Genomic DNA, 24,205 nt, shown 5'->3' on the forward strand with positions numbered 1-24,205 from the left:
AGGGTGTTATTGCTTAAATGTGACTCAAGTAAAGCCAATGCCTACAATCAAAAACCAGCAAGGCAGAGAAATTGAGAGAAAAGAGCAGAAATGTGAAATTGTTCCTCTGCCTCAGCTGTTCTCCCCCCACTGCCCTGTCTGACCACCGGCAATTACAGCCCAACTGCATCATCCGATTTACTCTGTCAGCCACGCTGAGAAGTTCAGGTAACCCCCCAAGGCATAGTAAGTGACAATCTAAATAAGCCCACGCATGTTAGGATGAGTCTGTTTAAAGGTTACAGTTCTTCGGTGCTGAAGAAGGCACATTTCAGCGCAGACGTTTCCCTCTGGAAGGCTCTGGATGTGGAAGCCTGGCAAGAAGGACAGCATGCTCCCCACATTCAGGAAGGACAGGCGTCAGTCCCTCCCCGCTGATAACACCGTGTCAGCTGCGGCTGCCCAGTTTCTCCTTAGCGGTTTAAGTGAAAGCATAAAACCACGGATGCACAATACAGCGTGGCTGCCAGTCACAGACATGTCGCACAAATGTAGTTTAACCGGTCGAAAAGGCAAACAAGTTTCTGCTGCTCATGAACGTCATACGCTGAAGGTGACTGTCTGCCCCTTCTACAGATAACTCCTCCTGGAGTTTGTAGGAGGCCCCGTCCTGTGCATAAGGGTTACGACGGTCTCGGAGCTGAACTGTGGAGAAGCTGGACAGCAGGAGACTAGCTGCGTGTTGGGAGGTGGGAGGCAGATAACAAGCGGTTCCCGGCATGGCCTTTGCAGGGCCTCCTGCACTCACAGGGCCTGCTCCTGAATTTTGCTGCATGAGCAGCCTGTAAAATGTCACTCGCGCAATAAAGAGGCACTTAACATCTTTCTCTTCCAAATGTTTACCTGCTGTCTAAGGCAGCAGCAGGTTGGACACACGCAGTCCGAGACTTGGTGAATGTGTCCAGCCCATTGCAAAATCCCCAACTGCCACAGGGCTGCAAACCCTCTCGCCTCTGAAACCCCGGCGCTGGCCACAGCTGTGCCTGGGGGGCGCGTTCCTGCCCGCGCTTCTCTCGCTCTCACTTGCGCGGCAGCGGAGCGCCGGGGCGCGCCTGCTCCCGCCTCTCCGCGTGTCCTGCGGTCACGTCACCCTGTAGCAGCACGTAGAGCTGCGACCACACGCGTGTCCGACCGGGGAAGTCTGCGCTCATAGAGGCGCATACGTGCCACGCCGCACGGGCAGCCCCCCGGGTGTGCACAGCCTCGCCGTGCGGACGCCCCTCTCCGCGGGGTAGCGCGGCCCCGCCGAGCCGGGCCGGGCCGGGCCGATCCGGGGCGGGGCGGTGGGAGGGGGCTGGCCGCGGGGCCGTAGCGCAGCGGGGCGGCGGGCGCAGAGCGCGGTGGGCAGCGCAGCGCTCCGCACCGCTCCGCACGCCGCGCACCGGGCTCAGGCGCTCCATGAGCCGCCGCCGCCGCGGGGGGGCTCGGCGCTGCCCTCGCTCCCCGCCGCGGAGCCGCCGCGCCGGGATGTGACTTGCGGCGGGCTGGCGGACAGAGCTGCCCCGCCGCCCTCGGCCGCAGCAGCCAGCGGGTGAGTGAGGGGCGGGGGGGGGACACCGGCCCCCGGTCCCGGCTCCGCGGGGCGGCCCCCGGGGGCAGAGTGGAGCCGCTCGCCCCGCGCCGCTCCGTGCGCCGCCCGCAGAACGAGCCCGGTGGCCGGGAGCAGGCGGCGGGCTGGGGGTAGGAGTGCGGGGGGGATTAGAGGGGATATAGGGCAGGACGGGGGGGCTGGAGCAGGGGGCTGCGCGGCGGGGAGCGGGGAGGCGGCTGGTGGAGGAGTTCAGAGCCAGGATGGGCAAGGGGAGCGGGCACAGGCGGGGAAAGAAACCGGAGAGAGAAATGAGCGGAGGGACAAAAGAGAGGAGGCTGGAGCGGGATAGGGGTCGTACGGGAGGAGGAGGCTGCGGGCGGATTAAGGCGAGAGCGGAGAGGCGGCAGCTGCGCCCCGGCCTGCAAGGAGCGGGCTGCCCGGCTCCGCGCCCGCGCTCCTACCCGGGGTGGCTGGCAGCGCCCGGCACCTCTGCGCGGGGCTCCGGCGCCTCCCGGGCAGCGGCGGCGGGTCGGGGCCGAGGGGCAAGGAAGGGGCTTTTGGTGGCCCCTCGCCGCTGTCGCCCGGGGCCGGTGGAGCTGGGGCCGGGGGTGCGCGGCGCTGGGCGCAGTGCAGTCCCGCAGGAGGGCTGCGCGCCGGCAGCGGTTTTCTCTCTAGTTAATAAAAAAGCCCCGTCTCTGCGTTACCTCTCCTCAGAGCCGAACAGCGATAGGATTTAGCACTTATGTGAACCCTTTGTTTACACCTGACCTAATGTTTATCCCGAGGCTAACAGGATTTCCTGCGTGCTGAACCTAACCGCCTAGGTTGGTGATCCTCGCTGTAGTACTGACTATCTATTTGCGGCTGATAACGCTTGTACTCACCGGCTGTGAGTATCGGTGCTGAGGTGTTCTCTCGCTGCAGTGGAAGAAATCAGGTGAAGGAAACCCATCTGTCATGAGGTTGTGACATGAATAGAAATAATCTGAGAATTAGCAAAGAAAAGAAAAACATTGATTGCTGTCAGTAGTATAATGAACATCAGGCATTAGAAGTATCAAGGTACAGGTGATATACAGAATCTGACCGAAGGGAATTATGAGCACCTAGAACATGAGAAAGATCATTTCATATAATATTCAGCATTGCAAAGTATTTCTAAATGAAAACAGTACTTCTGCATGTCCTTTTTCGAGTGGGGTCTTGGTTCTGTAACTGTGTAGCTGTACGTGGATTGATGTGTATTATTCTAATGCAGGGGATGTCTAAAATCACTGCTCTATTTTTGCATACAAAGCACAATCGCACTATTAATTATTATTCTGGAAATACATCTCTTCGGTAGTCTGATCTCAGCTTGGCTGGTGCTGCTCTGTTATCAGTCCTGAAGCTTATTCTTCAGATCTGATCAAAAGGGGCTGGCAGAGATCCCATGCTGTGATTAATTCCTCACTAGCATCTCTCCACAACACTTCGTGGTGGGGGCGGTTTTCTTTCGGAAATTGTACAGTGAACCAGTCTTCTGCCTGTGTGTGGCAGAGCAGGTTACTATTTGTGTTACTATTGCTTTTATTTACTAGATTTTCTTCTCTGTGATTGGAAGCATCTTCCTGTATCGGTTGATGAACATTAGGGCTCTAAAAAGGGGAACAGATAATACATCTAACCATGAATAGGCTAACCTTAAATCTTTGCACAGTTACGGAGTTATTCTGTATACTCTAGCAGCACCCAGCAGTATCTTTTTGACCAGCTGGGAGATATTTGCAATCTTCGGTCAGAAGACTTTAGCTATTGAAAGCCTCATTGATTTTTAACTGTGACAACTTTTTGATGACAACTGTGAGATTTGCTGTTTCTGCTTAGTTGCTTGTAATTGTACTTTGTACCCGCTGGGGCAGCTTTGTGTCTGCCATTTCTGTAGTGATTCTACAGCAGATAACGTAGGGGACTTCGCTCTGTTGAAAACAGTGGAGTTATTACTGTTGTCATTGAGAGCAGATTTTTGGACCAACAGCTGAAGACTGCATTTGGAAGCTGTCCTGCTAATTGTTTGCTGCTTTTGCCTGAAATGTGTAAGGCTTCTTGATTCATTTTAAGTGATTGTGATTGCTTGTTCAGGTATGTTGGCTTAATAGTTTTAATGAATATAATTTGGGAGGGGGAATCGGGAAGAGGGAAGTCTCAAGCAGATTTCCTTTTGTATGAACAGTTCCATTCAGCTGTGTGGGGGATATATCGGTGCCACTTAGTATAACTGTGCTGGAATGTTTCTGTGACATTTCTGTATTAGTGTTGCTGTAGCTCTCTGGTAATAGAAGTGAAGTGCCAGTCAAATACAGCGCTATTGTTACTACTGTGGAGTTGCATAACTTCACTGAGAGCTAATCTAGACATAAAGAGGTAAAAATACTATTCCTCTACAGTTATTGATTTAGGTAACTACTGGTAATAACATGCGAACAGAAGAGTTTACTTCAAAATCTTGAGAGACACAGGACTCTGCCATCTTCTGCAGTCTTGAGGAAGACAGTTTTAATAAAAACCCTGTATTGATATACTTCTCTTTTCCAAAACAACTTTTCTGACAAAAAACCTTTATAGTTTTCCCTTAAATTTATTAAATCTATGGTTTCAGCTAAAGCAGTGGTATTCCCTTGCCAAACTTGTATGTTGTAATGCAATGTTTTCCCTTGTCTATACAGCTGTCTGAGTTCAGTGCTGAGTACCAGTGCTAGAAAGAGGATTTTGGCTGGTATTGTCACAGGGGATTGATTATTAACTTTGCCGGTTTTTACCTAGTCAGGCAGAAATACATAGTAAACAGGTGGCAAACATGGCTATATTGATACAGTGGTGAAAAAAAGATTTCTCATTCAAAGATTTTGAGCCCTGTCTGCAAGCTTTGGTGTAGACAGGATCCACTGTTCAGCAAAACTTCCTGACATTTGGTAGGAATATGATCTGCCAAGAATACCTGTCAGCAGTCCTAGAGATTTTTTGGTCATTACTATAGCTGTCTAGAAGCTTTCTAAGAGAACCACTGTTCATCTCCATCAACTCTCCCAAAAGTAATTTCACAAATGGAAGTAACTTGGGAAAACTCTTCTTGAGTTGAACATCTCTGCATTTCTGAATATATATTGTCTGAATTCTCAATATATTTCATCATAGCTTAATTTACCCTTTCCAAAAGAAGCTACTTCTTCATGGAAGGGGAAATACTCAAAATTCATTAACCCTCCCTTCCCCCCTCCCAAACACTTCCAAATAGGAAGAGGAAACAAATGATGGGCTGACAATATGACTGCTTACCCATGCAGCACAATCTCCATGGAAACAGACTGTCCTAGAATAGCTCAATCACATGAGGGTTACATGACATGAATAAAGTAACCAGAAAACTGGAAAATATCTTAGAACTGGAGATACTTGCACTTAATTCATTACCCCCCAGGTCTTTAGAGAGTAGCTAATAAAGCTAGTATTGAAACCAATTTAGTACATGCATATCATAACTTGTAAGCAATAAGATAGTGGAAAATTAACACGATCCTCACTTAAGGGCTGTTTATTGTTTCCAATTTGGGTGGCGTTTAGAATAAATTTTGAGTAATTTTCCATATAACGTCCTGCTACTTGAAATTGGTACCAGTGGTTTGCAGCTTTGCCTTAGTAGATCCTAATGGATTTCCTCTCTTTGTGTCAGCAGGCACTGACTGTTTCACACTTTTTAGGACGTTTTGGATATTCAAAAAGTAAATGTACTGGTTGAAGTAGGAACTGCCTGTGCATAGAAGGAATTGCAAAATAACCTTCAGAAAGTTTCCTTCTAGTTAATTATGTACTCATGGGGCAAGAAGATTAATTGAGTGTAACCATACTCAATACAAAAAACCATATTTAATTGATGATTAGTTTTCCGTCTGTAAAGTCAGTGTTTTTAATGTGAGTGTTGTGACAGAGTAATTGAGAAGCCTGTTATACAAATCAGATATAAACAAGTGAATATTCTACTGATTCACCATGAAGTAAATTACAGCTAGGTAGAAAAAGAAATAAAAATCGTTAATTAGTGGCAGGTCATTGAATCATTAAAACATTGTAGCCCTTTCAACAGTGTAAGGATACTATAATTTCTATGGGCAGGCAAAGATCATCGATTACCCTTTTCCTATTTGTCTAATCCCAGATCACATTCTTTTTTGCAGCTTCCACTTCTGAGATGAAGTTTTGTAATAACCTTTTTTGTCTGTTGTATGAATGAAGACCATAAAGTCATTATGCATTTATATTAGCACATTTGCTGTCTTGGTGCCTCTAATAGGAAACAGCATAATTTCCATCATCTGTCTCCTGGCAGAGGTCGAAAATGAGCATTGGTCATTACACAGTGAAGGGGAAATGAACATTAGTTTGAAGACTGAGATCCTCAAGATTTAACTTTGGTCATTATAGGACCGTAATGCACAGGAAGAAACCTCAGTTCTCAGCTAAGAGACTCCGTACTGTTTCAGACAGTCTACATAAATAGTTTTTGTATTGGTTATGACTGATCACATTCAATATTGTGCCAGTACTTTAAACCATTTTCAACTCTCATTAAACTTTTTGATGTTTTCATTAAATGCATTTCTTATGAAACGTCTTTAGAAGGGTAATCATTTAGGGCTGTTTGTCTAACTTACAAAAGAGCTACCGTGAGTTTCTCTGCTTCTTGCTTTATATCTTTAACACGTCACGTGAGCTATGTGACTAACATTATTGCCTCTATATGGTGCTTTTAATCCGTATGGTCATACCATGAAAATGGAAATCTTACTCTGAACATTTTCATGCAAGTGAAGGTTAACAGCATCAAGTTTCATATCTGGTACACATGGTTGTTCACTTGAGACTACCCTTAACAGGGCAGCTATCGCTGGGACGGATTATTCATTTAAAGGTTACATTTTTAACAATCATCTCCTTTGCCCTGCTTTGCTTAATAAAAGCAAATGCTGTAATGTATATCTTCTTAAAGCACCTAACCTGTGTTCTTCCTAAAACTTAAGTTGGGATTCATCTAGGCCTTCGGTCCTGATGGTCGTGTGGGATGTGTTGTGTTCCTAGAGAGTTTACTATTGTTCAGTCTGGATCAGGGAAAGTGATGCTCTGTTTTTTGTTGGTTGTTTCCTTTGAATGGCTTTAGACTTGTGAAGAAGCACAATGAGTCATTCATTTTTGATTAGCTGATTGATGACACTGCATGTATGCACCATTGTCACAGAATATGCGATTTCTCTAGCCAACCATTCCCATTTGCAAATGCAATCTAATACCTGGGCTTTGGAAGAGAATGAAAGGAGTGAATTTTATAACTGCCTATTGACCGAGCATGAAAACAATATTTTTCTTTTTTTTTTTTTTTTTTTAAAAAAAAGCACAATGTTTATTTTCCTGAGACTGCTCTATCCTTAATGAAAAAAAATGGTTTTGACTCTGCCTTTATTCCAGTAAAAGGAGCAAGGCTGTGAAACAGACTAATTATGATATAACTTACACTTGCATCACACCCAGTGCAATTTACACATACTTTAAGCACCTGAATTTGAACAGTAAAGTACTGTTGATAATGTATTATTTTGCAACAGGATACATCATTTCTTCTGTTGTGTTTTAGGATATTTGTAGGGGCAGTGTTTGGAAATGTTTTCAATCTGTGAGAAAACAGAAATGAGTCAGTTTGCACTCTGAGTAAAACAGGCAAAAGCAGCTTTCTGGGAGGGCAGCAAAGGGGACTAGGGGTGGGCTATGCCAGCTGCAAATCCAGTGCAAAAAAACAGTAAACATGGGCTATTGAAACAAGCTGTGCTTCTAATTGCTGTGAAATCCTCCAAAGTGAACTGTAGCTAAACAAACAAATATTTTGTTGTCTCAGACAGAAAAATGAAAACCTACCCAGCCATTGGTTTCTTCCTCCTCTTCGTGATCAGCTATGGCTCTTCTGAAAACTCAAGTACATCCAGAGGGTGCGGACTGGATCTTCTCCCTCAGTATGTTTACCTGTGCGACCTGGATGCCATTTGGGGCATAGTTGTGGAGGCAGTTGCGGGAGCAGGTGTGCTGACCACGTTACTGCTGATGCTGATTTTGCTGGTGAGGCTGCCCTTCATCAAGGACAAAGAGAAGAAGAGTCCCCTGGGAATGCACTTCCTCTTTCTTTTTGGGACTCTCGGGCTGTTTGGGCTGTCGTTTGCTTTCATCATACAAGAAGATGAAATGGTGTGCTCTACCCGAAGATTTCTATGGGGAGTTATCTTTGCTTTGTGCTTCTCGTGCTTGCTAGCTCAAGCCTGGAGACTTCGTAGACTAGTTCGACATGGGAAGAGTCCATCTGGCTGGCATCTAGCTGGTGTGGCAATCTGCCTGATGCTCGTTCAGGTCATTATTGCAACCGAGTGGTTAATACTGACAATTGTCAGAGATAACAAGTTGGCCTGCAGCTATGAACCAATGGATTTTGCTATGGCTTTGATTTATGTTATGTTCCTGATGGTATTTACCATGGGATTTTCTCTTTTCACTCTCTGTGGAAAGTTCAAGAAATGGAAGAAAAATGGAGTATGCCTCATTATAACACTTTTTTTTTCCATTCTGATTTGGGTAGCCTGGCTGACTATGTACCTCTTTGGTAATGCTGAGCTAAAGAGAAGAGACAAATGGAGTGATCCTACTCTTGCTATTGCACTGGTGTCCAGTGGTTGGGTGTTTGTTATTTTTCATGCCATCCCAGAGGTCCACTGTACCATCCTTCCATCACAGCAGGAAAACACTCCCAATTATTTTGATACTTCACAGCCAAGGATGCGTGAAACTGCTTTTGAGGAAGATATACAGCTTCCTCGGAGCTACATGGAAAATAAAGCCTTTTCAATGGATGAACATAATGCAGGTAAGAATTTACTATAGAGGACTATATTTTTCTGTAGTAGCAAAGAAAATCATCTGTATGAGACATTTTTTGGGGTGCTCAAAACAAGGGTCATTACAAATGCTGTATTTTGCACACTATATATTGTTTCTTTTTAAAATTTTCATTAAGATACCACTTAGTGGGGGAAAAACATTTTAAAAATGCAATACAGAAAATGTGTTTTTTCTTTTGCATTTTGTGTGTTCATTGAAAAACCGAACAATTTCAAATGCAAAGCTGACAATGAAAACTGAAACAATTAACTGTGGGGGAAAATGAGCTCTGTTTTAAAATAGTTTAAAGGACATTTTTTGTCATTATAAGTTAACAACATTTAATATGAAATAATTTGCAAAAATGCAAGAAAAAATCAAGAGCATGCTCTATGTTATAAAGCACTCAGCCTCTTGAGCAACAAAATAATTATTATTAATTCCGTTTCCATTAAAAAGGGATTTAGTGCTACTTTGTGACACTGTGAGGGAAGAAGATGCAAAGTGGCATATAGACAAGTTCAAAGACAGTCTTTGTTCTGAAGGCTTTAACATTTGAACAGAGTGCCTAGATAAGAGGTTTCAAGGTAATGGCTGCTTTCCTTGTCATAGCTGTTGGGTGGCAGAGAACAATGTATGATGACACATCATTAAAATTTGCAGTGAAAATGTTTTTGAGTGATTACTAAAAGAGCAAGCAACAACTGGTTAAGAGATCCAAACCATTGTGGAACATTTAACCTGTATCAGAAGATACACAGAGATGCTTATCTAATCTGCGGTGGGAAGCATGATCCCAATGGAATTCTGTAATGCAGGTTGCAGTCTGGTGCTGTCCCACAGTTGGATAAAGGATTTTGTTACTAGTCCAACTGCTTTTTATTCACTCTACTTGAGGACTTTGCTATCCCAGCCAATAGTTGCCAGTTTGCTTTGGCGGCCCCCAAAAGGAGGATTGGGGCATGTTGTCCAGGCACTTCACCTTCCTATTCATCTTTATGTATCCTTGATTTCCTCTGGGTTTGATTTTTTTCCTCTGGATATACACCAGATATGGAGGAAAATGGCACTCTTGTTTGGCACAATGTTGAGTCAGGAAGGCATTTTCCCTCTAAGTGTGTTAGCAGGAGCTTTAAAGGTCTCGTAGTACAGAAGCTTCAACCACAAAGGAGTTAAGATCCTGTGAGTATATCCAAGCACAGTGGTAAAACAAACAAAATCACATGGATAAAAGCATGATTGTTTATTACAAACGTTTCAGAGCTGCAGAGGCAGCTTCACTACGGACTGTAAGAGCAGTCTTTTTTTTCTTTATTTTTTTTTTCTTCCCCTCTGTCTATCTCCCATTAATTTCATAGTAAGATAACTGCAGTGGCTTCAGTAGAGCTCTTTCTGACTAAAGCAGATCTAAGAACAAAAGTAGATCTTTCACTCTGTATTATTCTCATTCATGCATACATCTTAAAAAATAATTGGAAGCTCCTTTTTGATCTAATCATTCAGTGATTAAGTTGTTTAGTGAAATGGATAGACATATGATCGCTGTAAAGTCAGCGTTTTATTATAGTGCAGTTTCTGTTCTGTTTTAATCTGTCTGAATCTTATGCAGTGCAATACAAAATAGATTTCCTTATCTGATGCCCTTATTAATATTTATTGTAATAAATGTGTGTCATTCCTATTCTTATGGCTTGTGGGAGAAGGATACATAATTTTTAATAAATCAAAACAGATTCATTATTCCTTTGCAGAGGTTTTTTTTAAGTAAAGACTTATCACAACAGCATTTGGAGACAAAACTTGCCAGTATGGTAGAGACTTAAATATAGGTCATAATATTCAAGTCACATATTATGGCTGCTGAAGTGTTAATTTAAGTCAGATCACTGTGCTGATGGTTGTCAGTGGCTAAGCACCTGGAATCTATTAGCAATTGGCTCTCTGCAGGTATGCAGAGAATGTTCTTTTATTCATTTAATTAACCTTAATTCAAGAATTCATCATTAAGAGTTCAGAAATTAAAGGAAGGGTACTTTCTTCAATTATACTTAATGATGATGTTTAAAAATGTAAGAACTACTGGTTGTAAAATTTTGGATGACACAATAACAAAAAAACAGTTCCCTGACTAATATTTGTTTTAGTAAGTAGTTAGCTTTAAATAGAAGACGTGCTTGGATAAACATATTTTCCATTAATTCTTGTTATTTCCATTAATACTTGTATAAAGTAATTTAGTAATTTTGCCTTTTTAATATTTTAAGCAGCATTTTAAGAGTCTGAACTACTTTTAACTGTAGGTTCAAACAAGCATCCGTTCTCCAAGTTCCTCTCTCTCAGCAAAACGTAGCTCCAAGTTACACATAACAAGAGCTGTTCTATTCCAGGAGTATCATTAAGCATTCATAAAATTAATTTAAAGTCAGATATTTAAACATCATTTAAGCAACATACTAACCTTGGGTTTTAATATTCATATGATAGATAAGTTTAAATATCTATTTGGAAGAGTTATTTTCATACCTGTGTCTTGTAAAAATGTTAGTAAAGTGTTTAGTAACGCTGGAAAAAGGCAACTTGAATGAGTTCTTAGTGCTCTCTGGAAGTGCAGTGCACACTAGTAGGACAACCACTGTAAGGCAAAGAGTATTTGCTTTATATGTGAAAAATCTGAATGCAAAATATAGAATGCTACAGTGTCAAGAAACCCATGCCTAAGCAGCTCTGGTACTCACTGAATTTCATTTAATAACTTTTAGTAACAGAAGTCACCCTCAGAGCCAATGCCTAAAACCAAAGTTATCAAAATTTTAAACACATTAAAAGGAGACTTTGACAAGACATTTTCTCAAATCTTGGCGCTATTTTTTTTATCCTATACATACTCTATGCAAGTAGATGTATTTAATAGTAATGGAAAAAGTACAAGGAAAAATGCTAAAAGAGGTATGATAAAAAAAATTCCAAAATTAGTATTTTGTCCACAAGGTTTGTCTTTGATTTTCATGTTAAAAGAAATTTAGACATTGAAATAATAGGAAAGGAAAATTTAGCAATATAAAACTGAATTTACTGGTTCTTTAAGATAACTTTGAAATGACCATAGAAATTTTGTGTCAATATTTTGTGTAAATCTGTAAATATTTTAATGACAGTACGCATTATATATTTTTCTTCATGTGTACTAGCAAATACCAGCACAATCATTTGTGTTTGAAGCCAACCTACAAAGAAAGACTACTACTGACCCTCAGATGGTTAAATAGAAATTAAAAAATATGTAATTCTAGTTTAGAATTATTTTCTAAATATTGGAATTTTCATCTTTTGTTCTCCTAGTGTTCTGCAAAAATATCTAATTTTAAAATACAGAGCAAGTGACATCTGTGTGTATCTGAAGTCAACAACTGAGCATTTGCAGGGCTGGATTTCTGAATTTCTGTGCTAAATCAATACTGTTCTTCATCTCTGTGCACAGCTCCCAAAGAGAGGAGTAGCAGTGGACAGAGGATGGCATATGGCAGTAGGATCCATTTAAATCTTGTTCCACACAGAGCAACTCAACTATATTAAATCCTGACTTCATTAAAGTCTATGATGAAATTCCTGTAAACTTCAGCTCAGTCATGATTTCAGGCAGAGTGTAGAACTGTAATTTGAATTAAATCTAAGATAAATTCTTGCCCCAGGTGCCTGAACTAGGCATGTTTCTATCTACGAGCTCACAGATGAGTATTGCCCATTGTACCCACGCAAGTCCCGTGGATAAATGAGCTCTGTTCTCTGGCCACATCTGAATTCAGAGAAGCCGTTATTTACCCCCAAAGGAAAAAGAGAGTTTGTATGTGCCAATCCCCAGACTGGTTTAGAGAAAAAAGAGCATATCCCTAACTATGCATATCTCTCATTCAGAATATACATCTTGAATCCAAAATTGTGCTAAATTTAATGAAGAGACTGATGTATTGCTGGTATAAACATTCAGAAGTACAATCAGTATCTTCTCTTTTGCTTCAGTCATTTGACATGTTTAAGCTATTTGAAAGCAATATTTACTTCGTATTTCTAGTTTCTCAGCGTAAATATAATCTGAAACATCTGGAAAATCCTTATACACTAGTCATGCTGAAGTAATGCTCAGGGGTGTTGTGAACATGCTTACTGGCTCGAGCAATGTTTTGGATCACTGTCCTCTGAATTTGATAGAAAGCAAAATGTAACATCATTTTACTTAACCCCACAGTATCCAGACCAATATAGTAAGCAGTTTGCAAAATACACTGGGCAAGATATGTCAGAGGTTTGGTCCTATTTAGGTCCTATTGAAAGGAGACTAAGCAAACTTCAAAAAATTTTTTTCCCATTCCACAGCAAAGAGTTAATTTTATGTAAAACACTTTCTTCTGAGATCCATCCCCAATTACCTAAGAAAAACTGCTGTTCAAAAGCAGTGTGAAAACTGGCATGGCAGCATTGAAAGTTAAAATCAGTGGCCAAGTTCTCAATAACTGAACTGGAAGCAAGGTACTGCTATGATTTCAAAGGAGATGCACAGCATTAATTGTGTTCCTAAGAACAATCTCTCTTTTCCAAACACAGCGCTAAGAACGGCAGGATTTCGAAACGGCAGTTTGGGAAGCCGACCTAGTGCTCCTTTTAGAAGCAATGTTTATCAGCCAACTGAGATGGCAGTTGTGCTAAATGGTGGGACTGTAAGTATCAAAATGTGATGATTTAAGAAATCTTTGCTATACACTGATCTATACAACCACTACTAATTGAAAAACCTGCTTTTAGCTTATTCACAGCAGGAGGGAAAGCTATAAATGAAAACTTGGGCAGCAAGTATGCATGTAATGCTTCCCTTCCCTCCAGAAAAGATGTAATTACCAAGTATTTTGCATTTCTTTACTTGGCCGATCACATTCTGAAGTGTAGCTTGAGTGAACCAAGTTCTTTGGTGAAACTGCATATTCAGTGGCCCTTTCAAATGAAATCTGTGTTAAGGTATTTAACATAACTATTAAGTGACATAATTTCTAACCTGATTTTTTTTCAAGATGATGTAAGTCAAAGAAATCTTTACAGGCCAGTACATTACTTTAAATAAGAATCATTGTTGCAGATAGTAGTGGTCTCTCACATACCTCTGATTTTCTTGTAAAATGTATGTAATTCTAAGTTACAGATGTGTACATCTCTGGGAAAGGGATTCATAAAAGAGGAATACAGAATATTTTAATGTTAATAGCACTGACTTTTCTTTCTTAGACAATAGTTTGGCATGCCATTCTTTGATAGATCCGTTTTTCTGTAGCCTGGTTGTTTTAAGAATGGCTTGGTGATCTGAAGCCAAACAGACCTTCTAAATGTTTTTCACATGCTGTGTAATTTGCACTTGAAGACATTTCATATACCAGGCATACTGTTGAAAAGGAAGAATTTTCATCCCCATAATTTTCATGCATACCTACATGCTTCTTAAAAATCTACCCATGAGCCAGTTTTTACTCATGTGAGTTGGGTTTTCTTTATTTTTAATCATGAGCTGAGTCCATAACTCAACCACTACATTTTAAACTAAATAACATGAACTGGTTGCAGGTCTCTTTTTGGTTTTAAATAAGTTTTGGTCAATTTTAGTGAAGAAGAGGGACTAGATACAAGGATTCTCCTGTGTGAATATGACAGTGGGAAACATACCAACTTGAATAAAATGAAAAGGCTTGTGCTTTGCCGTCAGTAATGAATAGCATCCCTCTGATGTTTGGATTCATCTATGCATATGTTTTCTGATACCAGAATATGCAGCTCAGAGAAAAGGCAGTTTAAGGATGAGAAGCTAGAGGATTTGTTTTGAGGGGTTTGGGGGTTTTTTGTTTAGTTTGCTTTGGTTTGAGGTGGATACAAAGCTTAATGGAGAACAGCAGATAGTAAAATGAGAGATTAATGTGTATATATAGTCATGGTTTTTACAGAGAGCTAAATGTACTGCATGGATGGAAGATGAGTTTCCTTCTGTCACTTCACTCTGGAACTACTGTCTGGAAAGCTGTCATGTACCTGTAGTATGATAACACTGATTTTTGAACAGACTAGATCTCTCAGTTACGGGTTTATTATCCTTATTTCCAGATACCAACTGCTCCGCCAAGTTACACTGGACGACACCTCTGGTGAAAGGCTGTAGGCTGTAGAGAATGAGAATCCTTGTTGCAGATGTTGTTCCCTGGCAGTGTGTCTTTGAGGGAGGAATCCATAACAGTACCAGAACAAAGCAACAAAACATCCAGGAGCTTTTGAAATCCTACAGAGGATTTTGTCTAAATGCGAACACCACTGAACTGATAACTGCAAAAACAAAATTGTAAAACTGAAGCTGAATCTGATTTAAAATAGAAGTAGGCACACCTTAAATTGGAAGAGGGGGATATTGCGTTCTGAAATGTAAGATATTCTCTCATCTGTAACTAGTGTGCAAGGCAAGCCTGTTTTTGTTGGTTGCCAGTTGCTTGCAAAATACCCTCCTCTCACCTAAACTTAATTCATGTTGCCACAAGAGATTGCCACTACAGTGTGAAAACATGCAGGATTTCTTTCCATTTTGCTCCTTTTCCCTTCATTTCAAACGTCATAGAAGTACCTTGTTTGCTTCATTATCTAGCTGTACTGTACAGTCATGTAACATCATGTGTAGTCAAGCATTGTCACTCTGTGGCAACTAAATTAGCATTACGCTGTAGACTGGTACTCCTTCTCTTTAAAAAGCTGGTGTAGGAAATGCAGTTTTGGAGGGATGAAAGGTCAATGCATGTTTCATGCGAGTTACGGAGCTTCTTGAGGCAGAGAGAAAAAGCGTAGGTCCAGCACAGAGGCAGCTCTCCTCAGCCCCATGGGATCCAGTCCCTGTTATTCCAGCCTCAGTCCTGGGTGCGAGCAGAGCCCCGCGCTCTCACGTCTCCGATGGACGAAGCCATTAAGTGAGACTTTGGAGGGATATACTTTTGCAAAGACTTAGCTTGGGAGAGAACGTGACTTGAGTTTGGCAGAAACAGTTCGTTGTGGTGGTGGATTAAAGGCAACCCACTGTAATGCCTGAGCCAGCCTGTTCTGTTGGGCTGATCTTGTCAAGCAGGAAAACGGTGGCAGCTGAGAAGTCCTGACCACCTTTGAGGAGAAACTGGGCAGCAGATAGGGTCAAGACCTCCCTTTCTAATCCCTGTTCATATGAGTAGTCCCCTTGACTGCAGTTGTTTGTGCATTTAAATGTGGTTGTGCATTTCAGTGCCTAGCTAGTAGAATCTCCATGCTGGAGGTGGTTTGTTGTTGTTTTTGTTTTTTTAAGGTGATTTCTTCCCCACTCCTCCCCCTCCCCTCCCCTTTTTGAGTTGATACAAGGCAGACTCTCAAAGCTTTTTATCTTTGTTTTCTCCAGGTTATTTAAAAGGTTCCCATTGCCCATTGTTTGTGCCATGTTTTTTCATTATGTTTAAGCAATCATTCCTTTATTTAACATTTAATACATATCGGACATTGAAAACATCATTGTATCCTCACTGTTTGGCCAATGTTAATCTTAGCTTTCCTCAATACTAAAAGCTAATTGTTTTTACTTGAGGGCATAGGAAACATATAACAATTAAACTCTGCATATGCTGTAATAAAAATATATATTTTCAAACTAAAAAAAATATAATGTACAAATAACCTAATAGCTTAGTAGCTTCACAGAAGGAAGTTACTTGCTGTATACTGCAAAAGAAAGACAAGCTTTTTTTCAAGAGTCTTCCTGATTCTTCAGTTACCTCCATTTCTACTGAATTAGGAACCTAGTCCTGCAGACTTGTACTCCCATGAGTAGTTCCAGCAACACCAGTAGGTCTACATACAGGTGCAGAGGCTGCAAGACCAGACCCTAAGTGTTGCACACAGATATACGTGTATATATATACAGAAAAAATATACATTGCCATTCTTGCCATGATCATCTTATGGGGTTTTATTTCAAAGCCCTTCTCTTCCAGAAGCAAAGGTTTTCTATCATGCATGGAGTAAAGGAGTATGTTAGCTCCCCCCTGCCCTTCCCTCCATGAGGCAAAGGAAGCATGTGCTTGTTTTAGGGATTGCTTATTTTATTTTGTAACTAAATAGACAGCCTTAGTAACCAGGTAGGGTAGGGGTGGATATTGCATGCTATCCAGCAACTTAGAAATAATTTTGTTTGTTTTAAGGAAAGCTTTGATCAAATAAGATAGTATTTAAAATAACAATAGTTACCCAGAAGATGCATCATTTGGAACAATAAAAACCCTATTACCATCACTTGCCTGCAGAATTTTGCTTTTAAAAACCAATTAAAAAAAAACCCTCATAAAATTCTATTGTAAAAACATATAAGATGACCATGGCATAAATGGTAGGACAACTTTCTTTTAAAAAGCTTATCATGCTACAGCCAAGACTTATTAATTATAATACACATTTTACAGACTTTGGACAAAATCTGTACAAGATATAGTTACCTTAAGAAATGTTTTTTTTCTTTTTCTAGATGTGACTGAATTGATAAATAGAGTTCCCAATCCTGCTCCTGATGATGTTGTTTGGAATTTGAGGCCTTATGCAAAGATATGGCCAGATCCTAAAAACTGCTACTCATGTGACTAGTCTCAATGGGTTAGTCATGTGGACTATTCACAAAATAAAAAATTAGCAGGATTGAGTTTAATTTGTGGTGGTTAAGGTGTGGCAATAGATTAGGAGGGTCTTTATTTTCCAACTTTATACAATTAGTAATAAGCAACTTTTTTTTTTTGTAAGTCATTAATCTGTGATGTAAAATGCCCCAAATAAAACTGTAATTGAAGAAAGGCACCTTTATGTTAACTTATATTTTTGTTACAGTAAACAAATTGTTTACTTTTGCCTTTTATGGAAGTTACCTAGAATGTAGAGCATCTGTGAACAACATAATAAGTAAGTAAGCACAAGCCTTTCGCAGTTCAGTTAATTATAATTAGCTTTTATGCTATAAAAGCTACTATGTTGTCTCTTGATGGTTATGTGCTCATGGTGTTTCCTTGCAGAAAAATGAAATTTTAAAGTATCTGAAAAAAACTATTACCACAAGATTTATAACAACTGGCTTTTGATCAATGGCTGGAAAAAAGTTCAAAGCCATTCTTTACAGATCCTCTCCTTGCTTTCAGAGGAGTTGTGGGTGTTTGACACTTGCCAGATAATATATAGCATCTTCAGAAGAACACTCTCAATATGTACAGTTGTTTCTATAAACAAGGTACATGAAATACTGTAGAACTAGACGTTTCTGGTTTTAGTCTAAACACAGGCATCTTGGTTGGCTTTGTTTAAGCTTGATGCCTTGGGTCTAACCAAAGGCCATGCAAAAGGGAGCATTGTAGCTTTTATAATAAAACAATTGGACTATTCTACCAATTTACAGGATTACAAAGCAGGTGCTTTTTATTAATTGATGAGAGCTAAAGCTCATTTTTGATAGATAATATATATTTATTAAATGTAATAATGTGTGTTTTATAACGTACCCTTTTTTCCGCTGATTGTTGCATACTGGTATCTTACTAAGTACATCTTTAAAGGATTTTCAAGACAATCAATGTGTACCATGATGACTGTACATAAGTATACAAAACTACAAAGGTTGTAAAGCATGGGCAAATGTTTTATTTTCAAAATGCTGTTCTTAACAAGAATAAAGGCTTTACTATTTACTTACAATGTTTGTGTTAACTTGGTGTTAAAATCCACCTAAACTTTTTCCATTACAGTAAACTAGTGGTGGTACAGACAACGTTGTCCTGTTGATACCGTGGGTGCAATTCTGCACTATAAGCCAAGTTAAACTAAAGGAAGCCAGCCTCAAGCAACTAGGGGCATGTTCCTCCACCTTTGTGGGGATGTGGCCATTTACCCATACCTCTTGACACCAATCGAACCCACGGTGAGCCAGTCAAAGAACTGAGCAGCCAGATTCTTAAAACTGCATGTGCTACTTTTTTTTCCAGTTGGCTCAGCAGTTTCCTGTTCTGGCTCAAGTGCTAGTGCTTATGAAAAGGAGGGGATAGGGTCATAGAGCTGGGGTTGAAGAATGCAGGTTGAGAGGTTTTTTTCTTCAAATGGTTTGATTTTTTTTTTCCTGATGTGGTGCAACAACAAGCATCACCAACCAGGAAAAAAATGAGGAGTGGGTACTGATACAGTAGCAAAGACAAAGTCTGCGTAAGTGATGGAAGAAATCCATGTTGAACCACGGCAAGAGTTGGAGGGTGTCTGTATTATCATGCTTTCATTCAAAACAACTAGACCTTTGTTTTACTTGTATGGAATTAATAGTAGAACTGCAAATATCTTCTCTAATTGTGAAATTATAAAGGTGTAAATAGAACTATGGTTGACAAGACTGAGTAAAAAAATGAGGGCTCCTTAGCAAGGGGCCCCATCTGATTTTTATTCTGCTTGCACCTCATTTAAGTACACATACACAGGATAGCTGAAAATGCTATCACTGTGATCTTAATTTTACACTCTCGCAGCACATGTGCTAAGTGGTAACAAAAGAGCCTTTGACTTTTTTCCCCTGCAGAAATGCAGAGCAACCCTAGCTCTCATTGCCTTCAGTTGGAATTGCAGATGCACAGCCTTTCTGAAAATTAGACTGTTATGAACAGAGCTTGGATTTGTGTAAATTGTCACAGCTCTGCAGAATTCAGTAAAGCTACTCCAGTTTATACTAACTGGATTTAGTTTTAACACATGCATACATGTGGGTGTAACCCCACTTATTTCATCCAGAGTTTTGTCCCTGTCGGAGAAGCTTGCAAGTGAGTGTTCAGGAACACAAGATAAATAGCAACTCAGAAATTTTGGCTAAATGTGCACAATTGCACCTCTTTTAACAGAACTGTGCTCACTTAGACTAGGTTGTCTTGGCATGCTGGGTCCTTACATAATCTCCCTTTGATTTACAACACCTCACATGTAAAAGTAAAACTGTAATGCTAAGAGTGTTTCTAAATCAGTACCACAAAGTTTAGTCCATGGGCTCTGTATTTTGTGATGTTGGTGAGAAAACTAAAATTGAGATGTTGAATGATCTTGTGTGGGTTCTTCCAAGTCTTCCAATTTGCTTCCCACTGCAACCACACAAAATAAAACATTAAATACCTAACTTCCCAAAACATCCACACAAACAAAAAAGTAAACATCCAAACTTCCACAGCAAATACTCTGTTGTTCAATAAATAAATAAATAAAAATCCCCCACCCAAATGAAAAGACCCATTTCTTCTATGCATGGCATTTTTTTGTTTTGACACAGCTTCAGCACTCAGATACTTGTACAGAGTTCTCGGTGCCATCTGTGGGAGTTGTGCATGTGTAGCTGAGGGCAGTTGTTTGCTAGAAAGAAGTTACTGGATTGTTGAAAGAAAATGAAAGCAGATCTTTGAGGTTTTTGCTTTGAAGAATTTTCAATTAAAAGTCAGTGATGAAGTCATACAGTTCACCTAGTATATAAATATATTTTTGTCATTTAGGACAACAAGCAAGGTCAATAAAGAATAGTTTTTCTATGTCTCAGTGGAAAGAGGAATGTTATCCATGTGATTGCAAAGGGTCTGCCAAATGGGAAAAATCAGTCAAACAAAGAGCACAGGGTTGCTTGCTGGAGTAAACAATTCTAAATGAACAAAAGCTCTACATAAAAGTAAAATGTCCCACCCCCTAGTGAAAGCTGCTTTCAAAGCTCTGTATTCTTTCAGAGTGCTGTAATACAGATTAACCTAATGTTTTTCTTCTGCTGATACAACAGTCTGGTTCCTCTACTACTGTGATTTCAGCTGTCATATTCTGTTCTTAATATTTTAATATTTTACAAACTGCCTTTTATCTTGGATAAAAATCTGTTTTTTCTACTCCCTATACTTTAGAAGATGCATCTGTACTGTACACCTTTCACATCAATCAAGTTTGTTGAGAGATTTATATATAAAAGTCATGCTACAGGAAAAGGAGACCAAATAAGCCCCCCAAAAAATCCCCTTTTGTACATACAGTTTCAGGAGAGCTTAGTTGCCCTTCCAATGCATGCAACTGAAAACCACCAAACAAAATCCTCTTGATATGTACCCAGAATACCAGGCTGCAACAGGCCCATGTGCTAATTTAAGGTGCTCAATGTGCTACCAGCCTGGAAGATCTCAGTGTATAGAAGACATCATACAGGAGAAGTGATGGATGATGATGAGGAATATAGAGAATATATTAGAAACCAAAACCATGACTGCAGTAGCAGGATATGCACTCTGTTCTGCAATGTTCAAGGCAGTATGTGCCCAGTGCCTTGCTGGTACAAGACCCTTGTGGATTTTAGGGCCTTTGTTTGTACAGCTGGCAAGGGAAAAAAGTCAGAGTGGATTAAATATCCCATGTGACTATGAATGTCCCATATACAAAATATTAATTATTGCATTGAATTTTATCTAATGTTCCTTGATGTGATGAGGCCGGCCTTTGAAAATATTTCATAAAAATTTCAACAAGTTCAAACACCCCAGGGCTCACACACACTGTTTCGCATTGAAATGGGCAGGTATTAAGGTAGCTGCTAGCAGTGCTTTTAGTCAGGAGCGTCCATGTCTTACCATAACCTGTGTTACTTAAGCATAACAATTTCAAATCACATCACACTAACCAGGAAGCACAGGTTGTCAGCACGAATCTGGATTTCAGGCAGTTATTTAAATAGTTTTCGACATATACTTGCTTCCTATGCGGATAGAAAAGCAGGATGTTCTCAGGATTCAGATAAACTGGAAAGATGGGAAAGAAGCTGCCTGGCTCTAAGTCTTTTCACTAGAAATTTCCATTGGAAAAATGTATTTTTCAGGCTGACACCTCAAATTGAACTAACTTGCTTCAAATATTTTGAAATGCCTAAGGAAGATGTTTGGTTTGTATATAGCATAACTCCAGTGAAGTTTAGGACAACTTGCACTAGCTGATAATCTAACCTATTTGTTTCAGACAACACATACCTAAAAGCAATGAATAGTGTAAGTGTCAGTATGAACAACTAGCTTACAGTCATGTCATTCATTTGCTGATTTTTAATGACTTCAGTCTTAGGAGTCCTGTAATTCGTTTTAACAGAGCAAGAGAAAGACTCATTTCTATTTTCAGTTCCATTTAAAAAAAAAACAACTTGAGCTTTAATATCACAGTTCCCATTTTATCCCTCTATGTCCCTAGTCACCGTGTGCAGTTATGCTGGCAGATTCCTACCATTGCAGAACTGTGATTCTACTGCAGTGGAGACCATCTCTTTTTCTTTACAGAGATTTCCTGCATGCTGGGGAAAGGCGTATGGACATAACCGGGCAGAACAAACTGCCCAAGGATGCCAGTTACGCAGTGACGATGGCAACTGTGCACTGCTGCCAGTCTCAGGGCAGTGCCAAGAAAACCATTCTCACAGAAGGCTGGATTCAGCTCCCATGAAAATTACAAACACCTTGACTCCCAAGACTTTTGTGTAACAGAATGTGTGAAAATTATCTACAAAGAATGCGTAATCACTAATTTAAGGACGTGCAACATGAGATTTAAATAGAAGGAACATAATCGTGATCATTGGCAGCATGATCACAGCATTTCATACAGTTTTAAAACACTGGCTCCTGTTTTAATTCCTAATACAGAGCAACTGAAGCCCTTATGACAATGTAAGTGAAAAAGAATAATCTCATTTAACTTATTTCCAATGTTATGATTTCTGTCTATTTAGGTCATAGGGTTTCTACTGTCAGGACAGCTGAATTTGTTAGCACAAGGTTTCAGCCTCATTATGCTCATTTTTTAACACAGACCCAAACTGATTAAACTATGCTTTAGTCACATGCATGTTCTAAATCATAGGACGCTATAACCATCGCTACAAGAATAAGCGCTAGGAAAGACTATGATTAATTTCCTTAGAGGTGAGGTGGGGGTTGCTCTGAAGAGGTTAGCACAACTGTTAACTGTTATTTTTGACTTGTTACTCCTACTATAATAAAGTTATCTATTAGTTTGTCTGCCACGTTCCTTGGAAATGCAGCTCATTTGACATAGTTTATCATGTATGTGTTACAGTGCTGATGCACAGATGATAGCTAAAGGAAGCACAGCACTGGCTTTGAATATGTTTGGGTTTACTGTTTTGGTTAGCTCCCAGGAGCAGAGTACTTAAAAATCTGCACAGTTCCTATTAGACATCTGAGGATTGGCCTTTGTCTATTTATATATGCATTAAGTTCAAACATCTTTACCATCTATGTTGGATAATAGACACAATTTTCCCTCATCTTAGTGCACTAATACAGAACCAGGACTGACGTTCTGGTTTGAGACTTGGTTGTTTCAGCATAACAGCAAACAAACTATGACCTACTTTATGCACAACTGTATAATACAACTGGTTTGTGACAGTAGCTTATGAAAGGTTTATAAACCCAGACTCTTTATTTTGTTTAAATCATAAGAACTATGAGAATTACATTTAGTAATTTAAAGAGTTGAAAACAGTAATGAAAAATGCCATAGACTCAGACTGTAAGAAGATGAAAATCCATTAAAGAAAATCTATTGGAATAACTTATTAGCAGGGGCTTAGAGTGAAATATATATATAGAAAGGAGTTTCACCCTAGCCTCCCAATGAAATGCCAAAGAAGCCTGAACACGAAATTGGAGCCACCAGCAATCTTTCTGAAATAAGACCTGACTTTTAAAGAGACAGTTCTTTATAAAGTGTGTATAATTTTAGCCTCTTACTATTGGAAGTCAGCATGTACGCAATTTTGAGTGAAACCTTTCATTTCTGGAAATCTTCAGTCACTAATGAGAGGAAAATCATGTACTGAAAAAAGATACATTAAACAAACAAAAAAATAATAAAATTATGCCCATAGACATTCCCGCTAGTCATGAATCTGAAATGGAACTGTCAAGAGGATCACTCATTGGAAGAGGCTTCTACAAAAGGGACATATAAAAGTGACAGGACAAACCTAATTCTCCAAATCAGCAACAGCGTTTGTAAAATGCTTAGTCTTGCCTCCATGACTTTAGAGAACAAACAATTTTAGGGCATTTTTCAATTCACTTATGATCACATTAGGGAGTCAGGAGCTGACACACAGGAGACTCCGAAACACCAACATCCAGTAATGGGAAAAAAGGACTGAAAGATTTCTAGCAGAATTTGTTTAATATTTTGACAGAAAGATTAATAATTCATTTAAATACATCTGGTTGGCATTTTTAGAATTCAGGGTGCACAAAGAGAAAATAAATATTGGAAGATACAAGCATTAGATTAGATGAACAACTGACATGAACACCTGAGTTTAGGGAGAGAATAAACTACACAGAATTAGATATACTGGAGACTGTGTTGTTACTGATTATCCAAGGGTCCTCCAAATCATTCAGTGACATGAAACTCATGAATAGACCACCACAGAAACACAACTGTTTAGGGAAGAAGACCATGGACTGAGAGGAAAATCCAGAATGAAGGCAGCTAGCACATCTTCAGTGCATTGATTAATGCAAGTTTTTTCCATGTAAATAGGCAAAATAGAATGGTGAAAATTAAAAGAACTGA

At 39.9% G+C, this 24,205-nt stretch overlaps 2 protein-coding genes across 11 annotated transcripts in view; one reads left to right on the top strand and one right to left on the bottom strand.

Moving 5' to 3' along the window:
* Nucleotides 1-1,350: 1,350 nt before the first annotated feature.
* Nucleotides 1,351-24,196, top strand: GPRC5B (G protein-coupled receptor class C group 5 member B). 5 transcript variants are annotated; one of them, XM_074919581.1, is made up of 4 exons: nt 1,351-1,570; nt 7,491-8,504; nt 13,118-13,230; nt 21,895-24,196. In XM_074919581.1, the coding sequence occupies exons 2-4, from the start codon at nt 7,499-7,501 to the stop codon at nt 22,093-22,095; spliced, it is 1,320 nt and encodes a 439-aa protein (XP_074775682.1). In that variant the 5' UTR covers nt 1,351-1,570; nt 7,491-7,498; the 3' UTR covers nt 22,096-24,196. The 5 variants fall into 5 exon arrangements, with proteins under 5 accessions (XP_074775682.1, XP_074775685.1, XP_074775683.1 ...); XM_074919584.1 differs by lacking the exon at nt 21,895-24,196 and adding an exon at nt 14,654-17,180; XM_074919582.1 differs by lacking the exon at nt 1,351-1,570 and adding an exon at nt 2,384-2,507.
* The window catches only part of IQCK (IQ motif containing K), a 45,600-nt gene continuing 38,578 nt past the window's right edge, over nt 17,184-24,205 (bottom strand). For all 6 annotated transcript variants that reach the window (XM_074919592.1, XM_074919590.1, XM_074919595.1 and 3 more), the window contains one exon: nt 17,184-19,692. In XM_074919592.1, coding sequence (XP_074775693.1) covers nt 19,631-19,692 — 62 coding nt within the window. In that variant the 3' untranslated portion in view covers nt 17,184-19,630. The remainder of the gene's footprint in view (nt 19,693-24,205) is intronic.

The sequence above is a fragment of the Athene noctua genome, chromosome 15 (assembly GCF_965140245.1).
Source record: "Athene noctua chromosome 15, bAthNoc1.hap1.1, whole genome shotgun sequence".
NCBI lineage: Eukaryota > Metazoa > Chordata > Aves > Strigiformes > Strigidae > Athene > Athene noctua.